This window comes from Armigeres subalbatus, chromosome 1 (assembly GCF_024139115.2).
Source record: "Armigeres subalbatus isolate Guangzhou_Male chromosome 1, GZ_Asu_2, whole genome shotgun sequence".
Taxonomy (NCBI): domain Eukaryota; kingdom Metazoa; phylum Arthropoda; class Insecta; order Diptera; family Culicidae; genus Armigeres; species Armigeres subalbatus.
In genome coordinates this window covers 149468800-149482900 of record NC_085139.1, presented here as the reverse complement: position 1 = coordinate 149482900, position 14101 = coordinate 149468800, and the positions used below count along the sequence as shown (strand labels likewise).

At 43.4% G+C, this 14101-nt stretch overlaps 1 protein-coding gene across 1 annotated transcript in view; it reads right to left on the bottom strand.

Annotated features, from left to right (window-relative positions):
* Nucleotides 1-73: 73 nt before the first annotated feature.
* The window catches only part of LOC134205243 (uncharacterized), a 35953-nt gene continuing 21925 nt past the window's right edge, over nt 74-14101 (bottom strand). The window contains exons 9-16 of the mRNA XM_062680324.1: nt 7569-7790; nt 7260-7510; nt 6982-7205; nt 6128-6858; nt 5273-6069; nt 473-1625; nt 337-404; nt 74-274 (exon numbers count right to left, since the gene is read on the bottom strand). Coding sequence (XP_062536308.1) covers nt 227-274; nt 337-404; nt 473-1625; nt 5273-6069; nt 6128-6858; nt 6982-7205; nt 7260-7510; nt 7569-7790 — 3494 coding nt within the window. The 3' untranslated portion in view covers nt 74-226. The remainder of the gene's footprint in view (nt 275-336; nt 405-472; nt 1626-5272; nt 6070-6127; nt 6859-6981; nt 7206-7259; nt 7511-7568; nt 7791-14101) is intronic.

The following is a 14101-nucleotide window of genomic DNA, read 5'->3' as shown; positions in this document are numbered from 1 at the left end:
CTCGACTCCGAATTTTCTGCTTCATGGGGTGGTTTCGAAGCTTTTAAGACTTGACTGTATAAGACGCATAACATTGTTTTCATGCAATAGATGCATTACATTTAGAAACAATGGTTGACTATTGTTGTACATAAAATACAGAACAAAACGTCTGTAAACAAAAAAACACAATGATTATAACATAACTAATCCTAGCGAAACATTAACAATATTAAAAATAAAAAACTTAGTTCACAAAAGATGAAATTCGACCATACGACAACTGCCGCCAACCCTGAAATTGCAATATTAAGAAATCATTAGATGTTCAAATTGGAAAACTCTGAAATCTCGTACCTCAAGAATACTGTGACCGTAAACGTAAACCAAATTGTCGACAGTTGCTATTTGTAGCGCCGGGTTTCCTGCGTTATAAAATGTAATTTTCATTTATCACGTGCTTTTATTTAGCTTGATATCTCAGAATACTCACCTTGCAGTGTGTATGCTTTCATAGAGGCCACGGGCGAATCGAAAATAAGCTTCTGGTATAACGATGAATAAGAACGATCCATTATAAATATTTCCACCATGGTGGAGCTTTCCTCAGAAAGAGCAAACATTATCAAGCCGTCCACATCTATTGCTACAACATCAGTGTAGCTTCCGCTAAATGTCTTAAAGTGAACGAAACGCAATGAAACAGGATCGTAGTAGAACAGCTTGAGATTGGGCGCCAATGTGCCTAACTGAAGTTGGTGGGAGTCTGACACAGACAGCAATAATGCTGAATCGTTCACGTGTATCAAATGGAATGAGGCTCCCGATGTACTTAGAGGAAGTTCCTGTTGTACACTTAACACACCATTTTTACTAACGTACAGTAGTAGCACCAGGGTAGAATCTTTCTCCACCTGTGATACAACTAATGTTTGCAGTTCTCCGTTGTTGGCAATTTCCTTGAATTCGGATCGAAGCAACATTCCGTCCACTGTAGCTCGTACAGAGCTTGTCTCACCGTCAGGCGTATTTTGACGAACAGTTACATTAAAACGATTCACACCTTCCGTGCATGATTTCTCAAAATCAATAGTTCCATTCGCTTTGAACTGTTTAGTTCTACTGCTTTGAGTCATAACGCTGCTCTCATCTAACGGAATGTTTTCAATATATAACAAGCGTGATTCTTTAGCACTATTAGCTACATATGCTCTACTGGAAATCGAGAGTTGCTCTCTTATTACCGGGATCAACGGTAACAGATCTTCCACAGAGGACAACCGAAGGTTCATCATTTTGTGGACGGAAACACCATTCAGTCTGTTCTCAATAGTCAATCCATGTTGTAGACTACCTTCGTTAGCAAACACCAATTCCTTGAATACCATTTCAGCGGCATTGATCATAAAGGAAGACTTGTATGCGTCCAACAGATTCACTTCGTTGCACTTCATAATCGAAGTAGGCCCAAGTAGATGCACAGTGCCCTTCACATGCTTTGGTTCAACCATGATTTGATGCTCGTTGGATGATCTGGATACAATCTCACTCACGGGGATGCCGTTAACGATGTGAACAGTATTATGTTCGCCTGACAGTACCAAGTTGGAAAATTGTATCAATCCAGTTACCTGTTGTGACTTTTCCTGAAATTAATTGGAAAACATAAACAATTAAAATTAGTAGATAGAAAACTTGAGGTGATTAGGTATACTACAAAGCCACAAATGCCACCTTTGAACCACATGCTTTTTTCCAGTATTTTTTCTTGAGGGTATCATAATGCACATAAAGAAGGTGAAGCAACGGTAAATTATTGGCTCACTAATGCTGAACAATCGACTTAAATTTCAGCACTGTACGAAAATTATTACAGTGAACTCTCCCTAATTGGATGTTCTGTAATTCGATATTTTCTATTGCTCGATTGGATTCAAAGTCCCTTGAATCTAGCATACTGCGTTCCCTCCGCAAGTCGTTGTCTCCTAACTCGATTTAATTAAGTCGAAGTAATTTTCCAATGCATGTTCACCTCGCTAATTTGATGGTGTCAGAATCAGTTCACATGCACGATATACACGATGTAGGGCCATTCGACCGAACGCCATTTGAATGCATGTCGTTTGATCAAACGGGTCATTTGGCTGAATGTCTTTTGATCGAATAGTCCAGATAATTAATAATTAATTCCGAACGTCTTAGGGGAAAATGTTACACGGTTTGGACATTTTTTATTTTCCTTTTACTTCCACTATTTGCACACAATAGTGGAAGTAAAAGGAAGATACAAATTTTTCAAATCGTGAGTCCAGATAAGTTTTCATAAAAAATCAGAACCTGGCTATCATGGACATCACATTAATTGGTGAAATGTTCAAACATAATATGCTTGAACATTTAACCCAATAATACGATGTTCATGATAGCCAGGTTCTGATTTTTGATGAAAACCACGGTATTAGGCGATGCGCGGAATTAGGGCAGGTCACGGTACTACATGAAAAGTTGGCTAATGTTTTTCGGTTTTCGTGTACTTACACACACATACACACTGACAGACATAGGGTAAAATGCCCAATAGTGGACCCCCTAGTAGCGAATTTTGCCCTTTTTGTCATAAGGAGTAGACATTTTCAACATATTAATTCTGCTTGACATCTAATACCAAGTTCAGCATCCCCTCTTCACGATATATACTAATAATAGGTAATAGGTATTTTTTTGGTCCGAGTTCGAATGTTCAAAACTACTTCTCCAAACTTAGGGTCAATTTCGATTTTATGGGAAATGAGGCTAGTGTCGATTCCTCGGTGTTATGTACGCGCCGACGGGGTGTTCGAGTGCATCGTTGCACATAAGTTAAACGCGCACATACAAAATAAACATATTAAAAACTTTATTAGAAGACGAACTAAAACATAAACAAACATTCGCAAGAAGCGTGCGGACTGAATACATAACAAAACATAATGGCAGAGTATTGTTGTTGTTCTTGCTATCGCGCATCAACGGGTAGCAGACGAGCTGCTACCAGTGAGCAAGCAGTATTGGTGATGGTAGTGTTGTTGGTGGTTCCCAACATCTCCCCTTCTAATACAGCTGGAACGGGTCAAATCTTATCGGCGGTCTTCGATTGCGCAAAGAGCGGCGAGGTACCTGCACAGCTGTTTCGGTTGTACTTGACGGTACAGGACTTGATTCGAAGGGCGATGTGAATCTGGACGTTGACGTCGACGGTTCACGAAATCCGGTGACTTCGCTCGGTTGAACTGACGTGGCTTGCAATGGTGTCGATTGATCGAAGGTGCAGTAAGTGATGATGGCATCTGTGCCACTGGTGCAGATGGTGTTGCAAGTGCAGAAGGACATGATGGTTGAGGCTGACTTGGTTGGGGCAGATTCCAGGCTTGCAAAAGGATGTCCAGCGGCAATTGTTGATTGCTTGTCCTGGACGGGGTCGTCCCGGATGTTGCCACTCTGCCGGCGCTGGTTCGGTTACGTAGCTGGTTGATGTGCGACCGAAGCATACGCCTGTCTTCCACCCACACGTTAAACATTACGTTTCCAATTCGCTTCAAGACTACCGCAGGTGCCCATCTCCAGGAATTGTTGGTGTGTACCTTGGCGTAGACTGGATCACCTTTTTTAAATGACCTTGATCCTGAGTGGTCGTTCACTTCCGGAACGGTTGGCGGACGAAGTAGGTCCAGGCTGGTCCGTATTCTGCGCCCAAATATAACTTCGGACGGAGATTTACCTTGTGGAGCTGAAGGATTGGGTGTGGAACGGTAGGTCATCAAGAAAGTGTCCAGTGCCTCTTGGATGGCTCCTTTCCCCTCACGGTTTTTTTTAATTGCTCGCTTGAAGGTGTCCACGAAGCGTTCTGCCTGCCCGTTGGATTGCGGATGAAACGGCGCTGTGGTCACGTGATTGACACCGTTCTCCAAACAAAACTGAGCGAACTCGGCACTGATAAATTGCGTACCGTTATCACTGACTAGCGTCTCGGGCATGCCAAGGCGAGCGAAGAGACTCCGCAGGATACAGATGGAAGGGATACAGAGGGAAGCAGGCGCGAAGTCGACCCGTCTCACCTTCCGAGGACATAGGGCGTGGTAAGGCCACCTGGAAAGCCGGCAATGCGCTGGCACGATACCATGGTGTTCTTCTAAAAAAGCGAGTCACGATGTTCGGTGCTGCAAGGACACGCAGCTAACCTCGAGGGTGCGTTGTGCACTGGCCCCCCTATGAAGCATTACTTTCTGGTTGTACCGAAGGGACTATGGGCTTGGCGGCAATGGAAACGGTTTAGCGGGTCGGGGATGTAGTCCTGCCTCCCTCGGTGATCCCTAAACCCGCACTTCCTGGTCAACCCAGGATGTCTGTTGAGCAGATTCCCCCTGCATTTCTTAAGAAGAAAAAAAAACATGCTCAGTTCGTCGAGCTGAGTCGATTGGTATATAACACTATGGGTCTCCGAGGCTTCTATAAAAAGTACGTTTTTGGAGTGAAATGATAGCCTTTCGGTACAACTTTGTTGTACGAGAAAGGCAAAAAAAACAGTGAGTTATATTTTCACCTAAATACCAACTAGGCATAACAAATACAATGTAAACTAGGGACGCGTGATGACATAAGTCAATGTTTGTGTATATTTTTAATGTAAAAAAAAAACAAATCTTGTGGAAAACGCAAGTGTTGCAAGTCACTCCGTTTTACGGTACTGAGAATGCTTGAAGAATAAATTTAATATATCTGAGGGCAAGAAGAATAAGTCCATTTTGCATAAGAACGATTTTGCTCTATGACCTCCAGACTGCCGGTGAGAGCGATAACCCATTGTCACCCCCAGACCCATGGTCACCACCGATGACGGTAGCAAGCGAAAAGATACAAAGGTTCAAAACAATAATATAATAATAAAGATGAAGGTTCAAAACACAGTGAAAATTGATAAAACAATTTATGTTAATTAAATAAACGATACAAAAACACAATCTAAAGCGACTGTCGGTAATGATGATATCCAATATTGTATTCAGGGGAACATACAACGTTGTTGAATATTAAAGCCATCACAATCACAATGTTGCACCGTGAACAGCTAGATTGACACAAGGCATCGAATACTACCGTACTATAAGATGAATCGGAGGAAAAAATGAGCATGCCCTACCCTCAACATCGTATGGGTCATGTAATAGCCTTAAACCCCTTTACAAATTACTCTACATGAAATTTGAACAAATTTGCAACAACAACAAAACGGTGAACTAATTGATTAACAACATACCTGATGATACTCCTGAGCGTATGTCCGGTTTTTAACCACGCGTGTGGCTAAGAAATGCTGCAGCGAAAAGTCGTTAATAGCTTCTACGTACAAGTTTCCGATGACCTCAATAGTGTTATCAAACTGATATCGCTTTCTGATCGTCTGACTCTCCTCAGAATGAAGATCCAAATGGTGAGGATAGATACCGTCGGTCAGCTGATCGCTGCATAACAGTTGTACCACTTTTACTTCTTCGAAGTACTTGTACGATTTTATCATTTCTTGGTGATGACCCACTGAGTGAATGCTCTGATTCAATCGAACCACATCTATTCCGTTCACCAACGATGCCGTTACCAAATCATTAGATGTTACCGAGCCGCTACAAATGACTTCCTTGAATGCTTTTCCATGTGTGTGAAAAATGAGTTTAGGCTGTTTTTTCATCACTGAGTCATTGAGCAGGCTCATAAAGTTGCAGCTTTTGCTAAAAATGTTGCCTTCATTCCACATCTTCAAAATCTCAACGGAATTTCCATTAAACACTATCTTTTTCTCAAAAACTTCAGTGTTCCCAGTGACGGCTGACAGCATTGCATCATACAGAAGCGTTCCAGGAGTCCAATGTTGTAGCAGCAACGATCCGTGTACCGTTAAGCTGGCGATCACCTGTAGATTCGGTGGCATTGAGCAGGATGAACTGTTGGGAAACATGTGACCCTGCGCATCCGATACCGACAATGTACCGATCGAGATATCGTGTTTAAGTTTGAATGTTTTCAAGTTGGAATTCTGCAAATGTTTTGTCGGTATATCTGCAAAACGAAATTATTTATCTTAAAATGGAATCATCCTTTATATGTACTGGCTTACCATTTATCTGCTTGGTAGCCAAATATTTCGCACCGAGCTGCCCTATGCTCCATAAGCCGACTATATTCTGATTAGCTGTTTTCCTTGCTGAATTGTAGAGCACGTTATCAAGGATAATGCTGTTCATGTGCAATAAACTCATTGTCTCGTCAACCGTCATTCCCTTCTGCAGAGTTTTGCATCCCCCGATTTCCCATTGTTTCATATGGTCACCCTCGCCCTTCAGTGTCAGCAGTTTGAAGTATTCCTTAACTCCAATGTTGTTCAAATAGTCCATAAACATTTGGCTCGTCGAAATTACGTTCTTCTTCACCACCAAATTGTCTATCTTCAACTGCTTTGCGAAGGGATCAACACGATACGTAAAGCTATCGATTTCGGATATAAAGTTCTCTGCGTTCACCCCGTTGATCAACGATATTCGAAAATGCTCTGCTTTCACATCCGGTAGGAATAAATACTCAAGTTGTTGCGCATTATGAGTATTCACACTGTTATCAATGATAGACGCGAAGGAAATGTTATGAAACTCCATAAGTGTCATTCCTCCAAGCAGCTCAATGTAACATTCCTCTACCGATAAGTACCCAATTTCTTTGACACCATCGTGGAACGCCAGTGGGCTAGCGTCGGATATCAAGCTTTGGATGTTGATCGAATCTACAACATCTGCTACCAGCGTGTCGGTTTGTAGTTGACCAGTGAAGACTTTACGACCTGATACAGTTGACCTGTAGAAAGGAAACTTGTTACACAGGGCAGATAAATTGTTTTATCAACCATGCGTTGAACAATCTTAAAATGTGAGATGAAAAAGCAGAAAAGAGGATCACTGGTGTACAACAATTACTTACATGGATCCGCGTTGAACGGCTTCAGAATAAATATACTGCAGGAAACTGGGAACTGTGGCATACGTCTTCACGAAACCCCGCACATAAACATTCGACATTTCTAGATTCAAATGCGAAGGCCATTGATCACCCCTTAAATAGTTGCTCGTAGGATTATAGTTCAGCTCCGCGCACAATAGGTGACTAGTCTCTACATTGCGATTAAAGGTGAATGTTCCAATGTCCTAGAAATAATATGTCGGATTTAATAATGAAGACTATCAGTTTATAAGCCAAACCTGTTGAATGTGTTTCATCCAGAAATACCGTTGAACATCAGGACTAGCTGTAAGACCTTTTAGAATTAGTGGATCCTTCTGATTTTCCATATTAAGCTTCTTCAACTTCAACGTTCCCTTCAGATGAACACGTCCTGAATAAATCTGAGAAAAATCTTCCACCTTAGTGCCCAAAACATGCTTCGTAAAGTGCTGATCCTCGGCCGACAGTGTGAGGTCTTTCATGACGACGAAATTCGATGCAAGTGCCGCTAAAATGTTTACCATAGATTAAAAAAATGTCGCGAGCAGAATTAGGTTCGCACTTACAATTTATGTTTTTTGTAGAGCTTATCAACGCAACATCCCTGGGAATATTAATTCCGTTTATTGTTTTACTATGCAACGATCGAGCGTACACCTGCGATAGGTGTACCACAGCCGAGATAGTTTGATTGGTTCTCAAATCGAAAAAGTGGTTCACTGGGAAACTGTTCAAATGACGCGCATGTACATTTCGGATGTACGAAGGTGATCGCAGGAAAACGTTACCTGGAATGGAATTATCAGTAAGGTAGGTGTTTTTAAATCTAATTACTGGAATTCGAAATGATGTGTTATACTGCATGTTTCTCATTAGTATTTTTCTAGAAATCCTCAGAGAAGGATGACGGACTGTTTTAACGGTAACGGCTTTATGCGCGAGATAATTGGGCACGAATAGAAACATGGAATGTTTTAGCCCTAGCCCTGCGAGGTCTCAATAGGGGGTTTCTGGCAGCCGCGTTAAAAGTAGTGTTTCTGAATATATTTTATTGTGTAAAGCGAGGGCTGACAACCGACCCATCTACTCCCTTAGTAAAGCCGTCCCATAGAACAGATGATAATACCTCACTAACGTCGATCTGGCTCTGAACGTACGAGTGTCAACCCACGCACTTCTTCTAGCAGTCGCAAAGCTAATGGTTCACTGGTCAGTAAGCATGTACCAACCACCTTCAGTTAAAAAGTGTTCCAGGTGACTCAAATCTGCTCACAAATCATAAGAGTGTAAAGGACTGGATCGTAATAATACAAAGGTTGCGTTGGCGTTGTGATGAAGAAAATCATTTTGCGCAGGGCTTCGATAACGCACATGGGTGTCTTATATGCGCTAGTACGAAACAAGCCCGTTACCATGTTAAGGGAGGACCTACTTGTCTTTTCGGTGTCGGATAACAGCTGACTCCAATTTTGACTTCAACTGACTAGCAGCTGCTTTGGCAATCGTTCTCCGAATCAAAAAACGATGTTGCTATTCTTGCAGACCTGTTGCTTATAACGGCAACTTGGTCGCATTTGAGTTCAAGACGGCGGGCGGCGTTGGGGTTCCCGGTCCAGGAGGTCGTACATACACCTGCCGAAGGTTTTGCCATAGCTAAGATCAAATAATTGTTCTATTGTGCTGCTATGCATACCACGATGGCCAATAGATCGATTCACCCAAATGGTCGATACATAGGCTATCGTCTGACCTCGTAGGCAAGAAACCGGTTGTCATCGTGAGCGACAGCAAGCCGGATTCCGTGCCAAGATCCTGTGTGGACCATATTGTCACGCTTCGCATCATTCAGGTCAACGAATTCCAGGGGTCCCTTTACTTGGTATTCATTGACAACGAAAAAGCTTTCGACCGTCTCAATCACGAGAATATGTGGGCGCCCTGAGACGCAAGGGGGTTCATGAGAAAATCATCGGTCTCATCGAAGCATAGTACCCTATCCGGATCGTAGCTGGTGTGAGGCAAGGATGTATTCTATCACCGTTACTGTTACACCCTCCGGGTGCAAGAAAACGATCTCAAGTGGGTTGGTGAACGAACTCAACTAAAAGTATATTTTACATTAATAATTAAACATATAAACAATACAAAAAACATACAATCTAGTTTTCTCCCACAGCAACTAGCCTCTTTCTGCTCTCTAACTCTGCAGGCTAGCGGACGATTCTATATTAACAATTAATTTTAATTATAAACAAATTTACAAACTACCAAGGAACAAACTCACGGTAAGTAACGGTAATATGATCTATGCAAGACGATGACGAAACAGGGACTTCAATACAAAGACTTCGTTACAGCAATGATCTACAAATAACACAATGAATACATCATCTACACTACACTACAATATTCACAATACTCAACAAATTCTCACATTCAATCTTTCACAATTATACTATCATACACACATTTCATTCCGCTAGAAAGAAAACCATCTTTCTTCATTCCTTCTGTACAGAACCATCAACAAATCTGTTATGGCCGTTCCTTTTTCTACCGCTTTTTGCTTCAATTAGCTCCCTCATGTATGTGTGTCAACATTGAGCAACAACAAAACGGAACGCGTTCGCTACATCGCTCATCATGCGCGTTCACGCTATTAACCCTTTCAGGCCCGTCGGAATTACCCACGGCAACATTCCCCCACCCGTAAACCCTGTGGCGGCTCTCAGCTGCGCATGGTTTACTCATAACTATTCACTAGCCTTCGGCTTGTTGTACCTCCGCTACATACGAATGTGGTACTGAAATCCATCAACTAAATGGCATCATCATTCTCCCACAACTTCTTCACTGTTCGAACATCTACAAGATCGTAGCTGTCCGATGAACCTTGGCTGCAAACCTGGATCTTGATGACTTTCGACTGTCTTTCGTTTTGATGTACTCCGTTCGTCCAGCACATTTGCAGTGGTTGAATTGGTCCATCAGCCTTCAATATTTTGGCCAGCTTGTAATGTATAAGCGTCACAGCCGAACCTTCATCGATCATAGCTAGAGTTTGCACCCGTCTGCTTCCATTTGTCAATGTTACCGGTACCATCCTAAACAGAACTGTCGAATTCAACCGCCGATGACTATTGCATTGAACTTCCAATGGGGTATTATCATGCACAGCTCCACTATGCAATAGAGAATTGTGAAACTCCGGACACCCTTCTACCAAGCAGCGCTTCCTTATTCGACAAGGCAGATCTCCATGGTCGTACATGCAGCACGGACACAAATTCAACCGCTCCACAGTTTTCCACCGATCTTCTACACATTGCTTCAAGAAAACTTGACAGTGTCGTCCAAAGTGACCTACGTTTTGGCAAACAGAACATTTTACTTCACGGTATTGCGGTTGGTTTGAGGGCTCTGAATTTATCACAACTCTTGGACTATGCTTGTCACTTGGCGACCCTCCGTTCGTTGCTTGAACAAATACTTTCGTTCTCGGTTGCTCTCGTTTCTTGTTCTTCTCGTTTGCTTCCACCTTCTCGAAGGTTGCTTCCAGAGCCTTTTCGACGAGACTTTCCATAAAAGCTCCGAATGTTTCCAAATCGACCGACCGGGCGCGTCGCTTGTATTCTACCCACTCCATAGCATAGTACGAAGGCAGCTTCTGAACTAAATTCTGCATCAGAATCGGGTTCTTCAGATGGTCAGCCAGTCCTGCTGCTTTAAGGTGTTGCGTAAACTCTTCTACTGCGCTTCCGAACTCTATTACAGACTCCAAGCTCTCCGCGTTGGGTCCTTCTAATTCTTGGATCCGGTTTGCCAGCCTTGTCGACAAGATTTCTGGATTCCCGAATCTCCTCCGCAACTTCTCAACTATCAGCGGAACGTTCTCTGGCAATATAAGACGATTTCGAACCGTATCCAAAGCTCTGCCGGTCAAAGCCTCTTGCAGTCGCACCAAATTCTCAGCATTGGTGAAGCCACATGACTTGTTCGCCTGCTCGTACGCGCTGATGAAAATTGGCCACTCCTCGGCGGCACCGTTGAACTTGGGCAAATTTCTCGGAAACACCTGCCTCGACGCAATCTGTAGACGCGATGGTCCTGTCTCCGCCGCTTTCCCTTTTGTAGAGACTCTCTCCGGAGCGACATCGAACTCATCATCCGAAGAGTGAGCAATAACTTCCCTTTCGAACGATGGCCGGGGAAGTGTGACCTCGGGTATTCCAGCATAACATCTGTCCGTACCCCGCTTTACCTCTGCTCTACGTGGATTCAATGGCTTCACGTTGCTCCGAAGCTTTCTCGGAAACAGATCTTCCAGTTCATCTTCTGCCACATCAGCCTTCGCGCCATCTCCTAATTCCGGAAAATCGTCAGCGTCGAGCACGAAATCCCCATCGCTCCCGTCCAGATCGATGATTATCTTCAGAGCTGATCTTCTCTCTAACATCTTCTTCCGGCGGGCAATTCTCTTCCGCTCTAGCTCCAAGATCCTTCGCTGATTCTCCTCTTCGAGTTCCTCCAGTCGGTTCCACTCTTCGAGTTCTCTGAGTTCTCTCAAAACGCGGGTCCGCGTCGACTCCGCCGACGGAACACTAACACCTTTCTTTAAGCACCCACGAACGCGACTGGTATTCTTGACCGGAACAGACTCGGCACGTTTCACGCGGTTACAATACCGACCGATCATGTCCGACAACGCATGCAACAAATCATAGTGATCATCCTCGCTTCCGCTTATGCGCTTCTTGCCTATCTCTGCCTGTCCCTGATCTCCTATTTCTGTCGAATCTTCAACGTCATCGACGTCTTCTATATCATTGTCCTGCGCTATTTCCCTCGTCATATGTCCTTTCGTCAACTTCATCTTTCCCGACTTACCAATCTCCGTCTTACTACCTTCATACCGGCCAGAATGTTTGAAAACCACTGGAGAGATGGCTGTGCTGCCTGGGGATCCCAACGAGGCTCGGATGGATCGATCTTCTCCCAGACGGGTCGCACAGAACCAGACTACCTCGGCGACGCTTTCATCGACGCCTACGCACTCAAAGTGGTACCTTTCTCGACTGGACGTTAGCATCGAAATCCTCTCCTTCATCACAGCACGAGTATTTGTAGGACATGGTAGTAGATTTTGAGCTATGTTACACCCTCCGGGTGCAAGAAAACGATCTCAAGTGGGTTGGTGAACGAACTCAACTAAAAGTATATTTTACATTAATAATTAAACATATAAACAATACAATAAACATACAATCTAGTTTTCTCCCACAGCAACTAGCCTCTTTCTGCTCTCTAACTCTGCAGGCTAGCGGACGATTCTATATTAACAATTAATTTTAATTATAAACAAATTTACAAACTACCAAGGAACAAACTCACGGTAAGTAACGGTAATATGATCTATGCAAGACGATGACGAAACAGGGACTTCAATACAAAGACTTCGTTACAGCAATGATCTACAAATAACACAATGAATACATCATCTACACTACACTACAATATTCACAATACTCAACAAATTCTCACATTCAATCTTTCACAATTATACTATCATACACACATTTCATTCCGCTAGAAAGAAAACCATCTTTCTTCATTCCTTCTGTACAGAACCATCAACAAATCTGTTATGGCCGTTCCTTTTTCTACCGCTTTTGCTTCAATTAGCTCCCTCATGTATGTGTGCCAACATTGAGCAACAACAAAACGGAACGCGTTCGCTACATCGCTCATCATGCGCGTTCACGCTATTAACCCTTTCAGGCCCGTCGGAATTACCCACGGCAACAGTCACTGTTCCCCATCGTAATCGATGAGATTCGGGTAGATGCGATTGACCGTGAACCAAACCGCGGGCTGTTATGGCAGCCTATAACCATGGAGCACCTAAACGACTTCGAATTGGCTGATGACGTTGCACTCCTCGCGCAACGGCGCTCTGATATGCAGAGTAAGCTCAACGACCTTGCCGAGCGCTCCCCCTCGGCAGGTTTAGTCATCAACGTCAACAAAACCAAATCGTTGGATGTAAACACGGTGACTCCTTCCAGTTACACAGTAGCTGGGCAACCAGTGGAGAATGTTGAAAGCTTCCAATATCTTGGTAGCCAAATGGCGTCAGACGGCAGTACCAAGATCGACATAGGCGCACGGATCAAGAAAGCAAGGGCTGCCTTTGCAAGTTTAAGAAATATCTGGAAAACAGGCAGATAAGTGAACGCACCAAAATACGAATTTTCAACTCTAACGTGAAATCTGTGCTGTTATACGCTAGCGAAACATGGTGTGTATCAGTGGAGAACACTCAACGACTGCAGGTGTTTATTAACAGATGCCTGCGGTATATAATTCGGGCCTGGTGGCCTCACAACTGGATCTCAAACAACGAGCTCCATCGTCGTTGTCAGCAGAGGCCGATAGCAACAGACATTCGGGATCGGAAGTGGGGCTGGGTCGGCCACACTCTACGTAGGGGCGGAAACGAAATCTGTAAACAAGCATTCGACTGGAACCCAGCGGGAAATCGCAGCAGAGGCAGACCCAGAGGCTCATGGCGGCGAATCCTCAATAAAGAAATAAAAGAAGTCGACCGAAATCTAACCTGGCAACAGGTTAAAGCGATATCCGGGCAATGCTCAGGATGGAGATCTTTCAAGCGGAATAAACAAGCAAAAGGGAAAAACCCAAACTGTCCGTTTGTTTGAATAAAATGCGCGTTGAAATTCCTTTTTTTTATCGGGAATTTTGTTATATTGTCTATCCGGAACCAAGTTAGAACGCTTTGTATACCGAAGTTGGATTTTTCTCCAGATACAGGCAACTTCCCAACTTCAGAAGTAGTGTGCTGGAATCATCTAAAGATGCGCTAAACAACGTATCAATTAGTTTGACAGATAAAACTTTGGAATAAAGTTCGGTTCGGAAGTCCCGACTTCCGAATTCTAAGTTGGTGCTACGCCGACAATATTTGTTATTGTAGTTTTAAATGAAGTTAATCCGGTACTGTTGTCTTGATTCAGTTTTTAAAAGTTATTCAGAAGTTTACTCAGGGTTTTCCTTACAGATCCTAAATTAGGTCACTGGA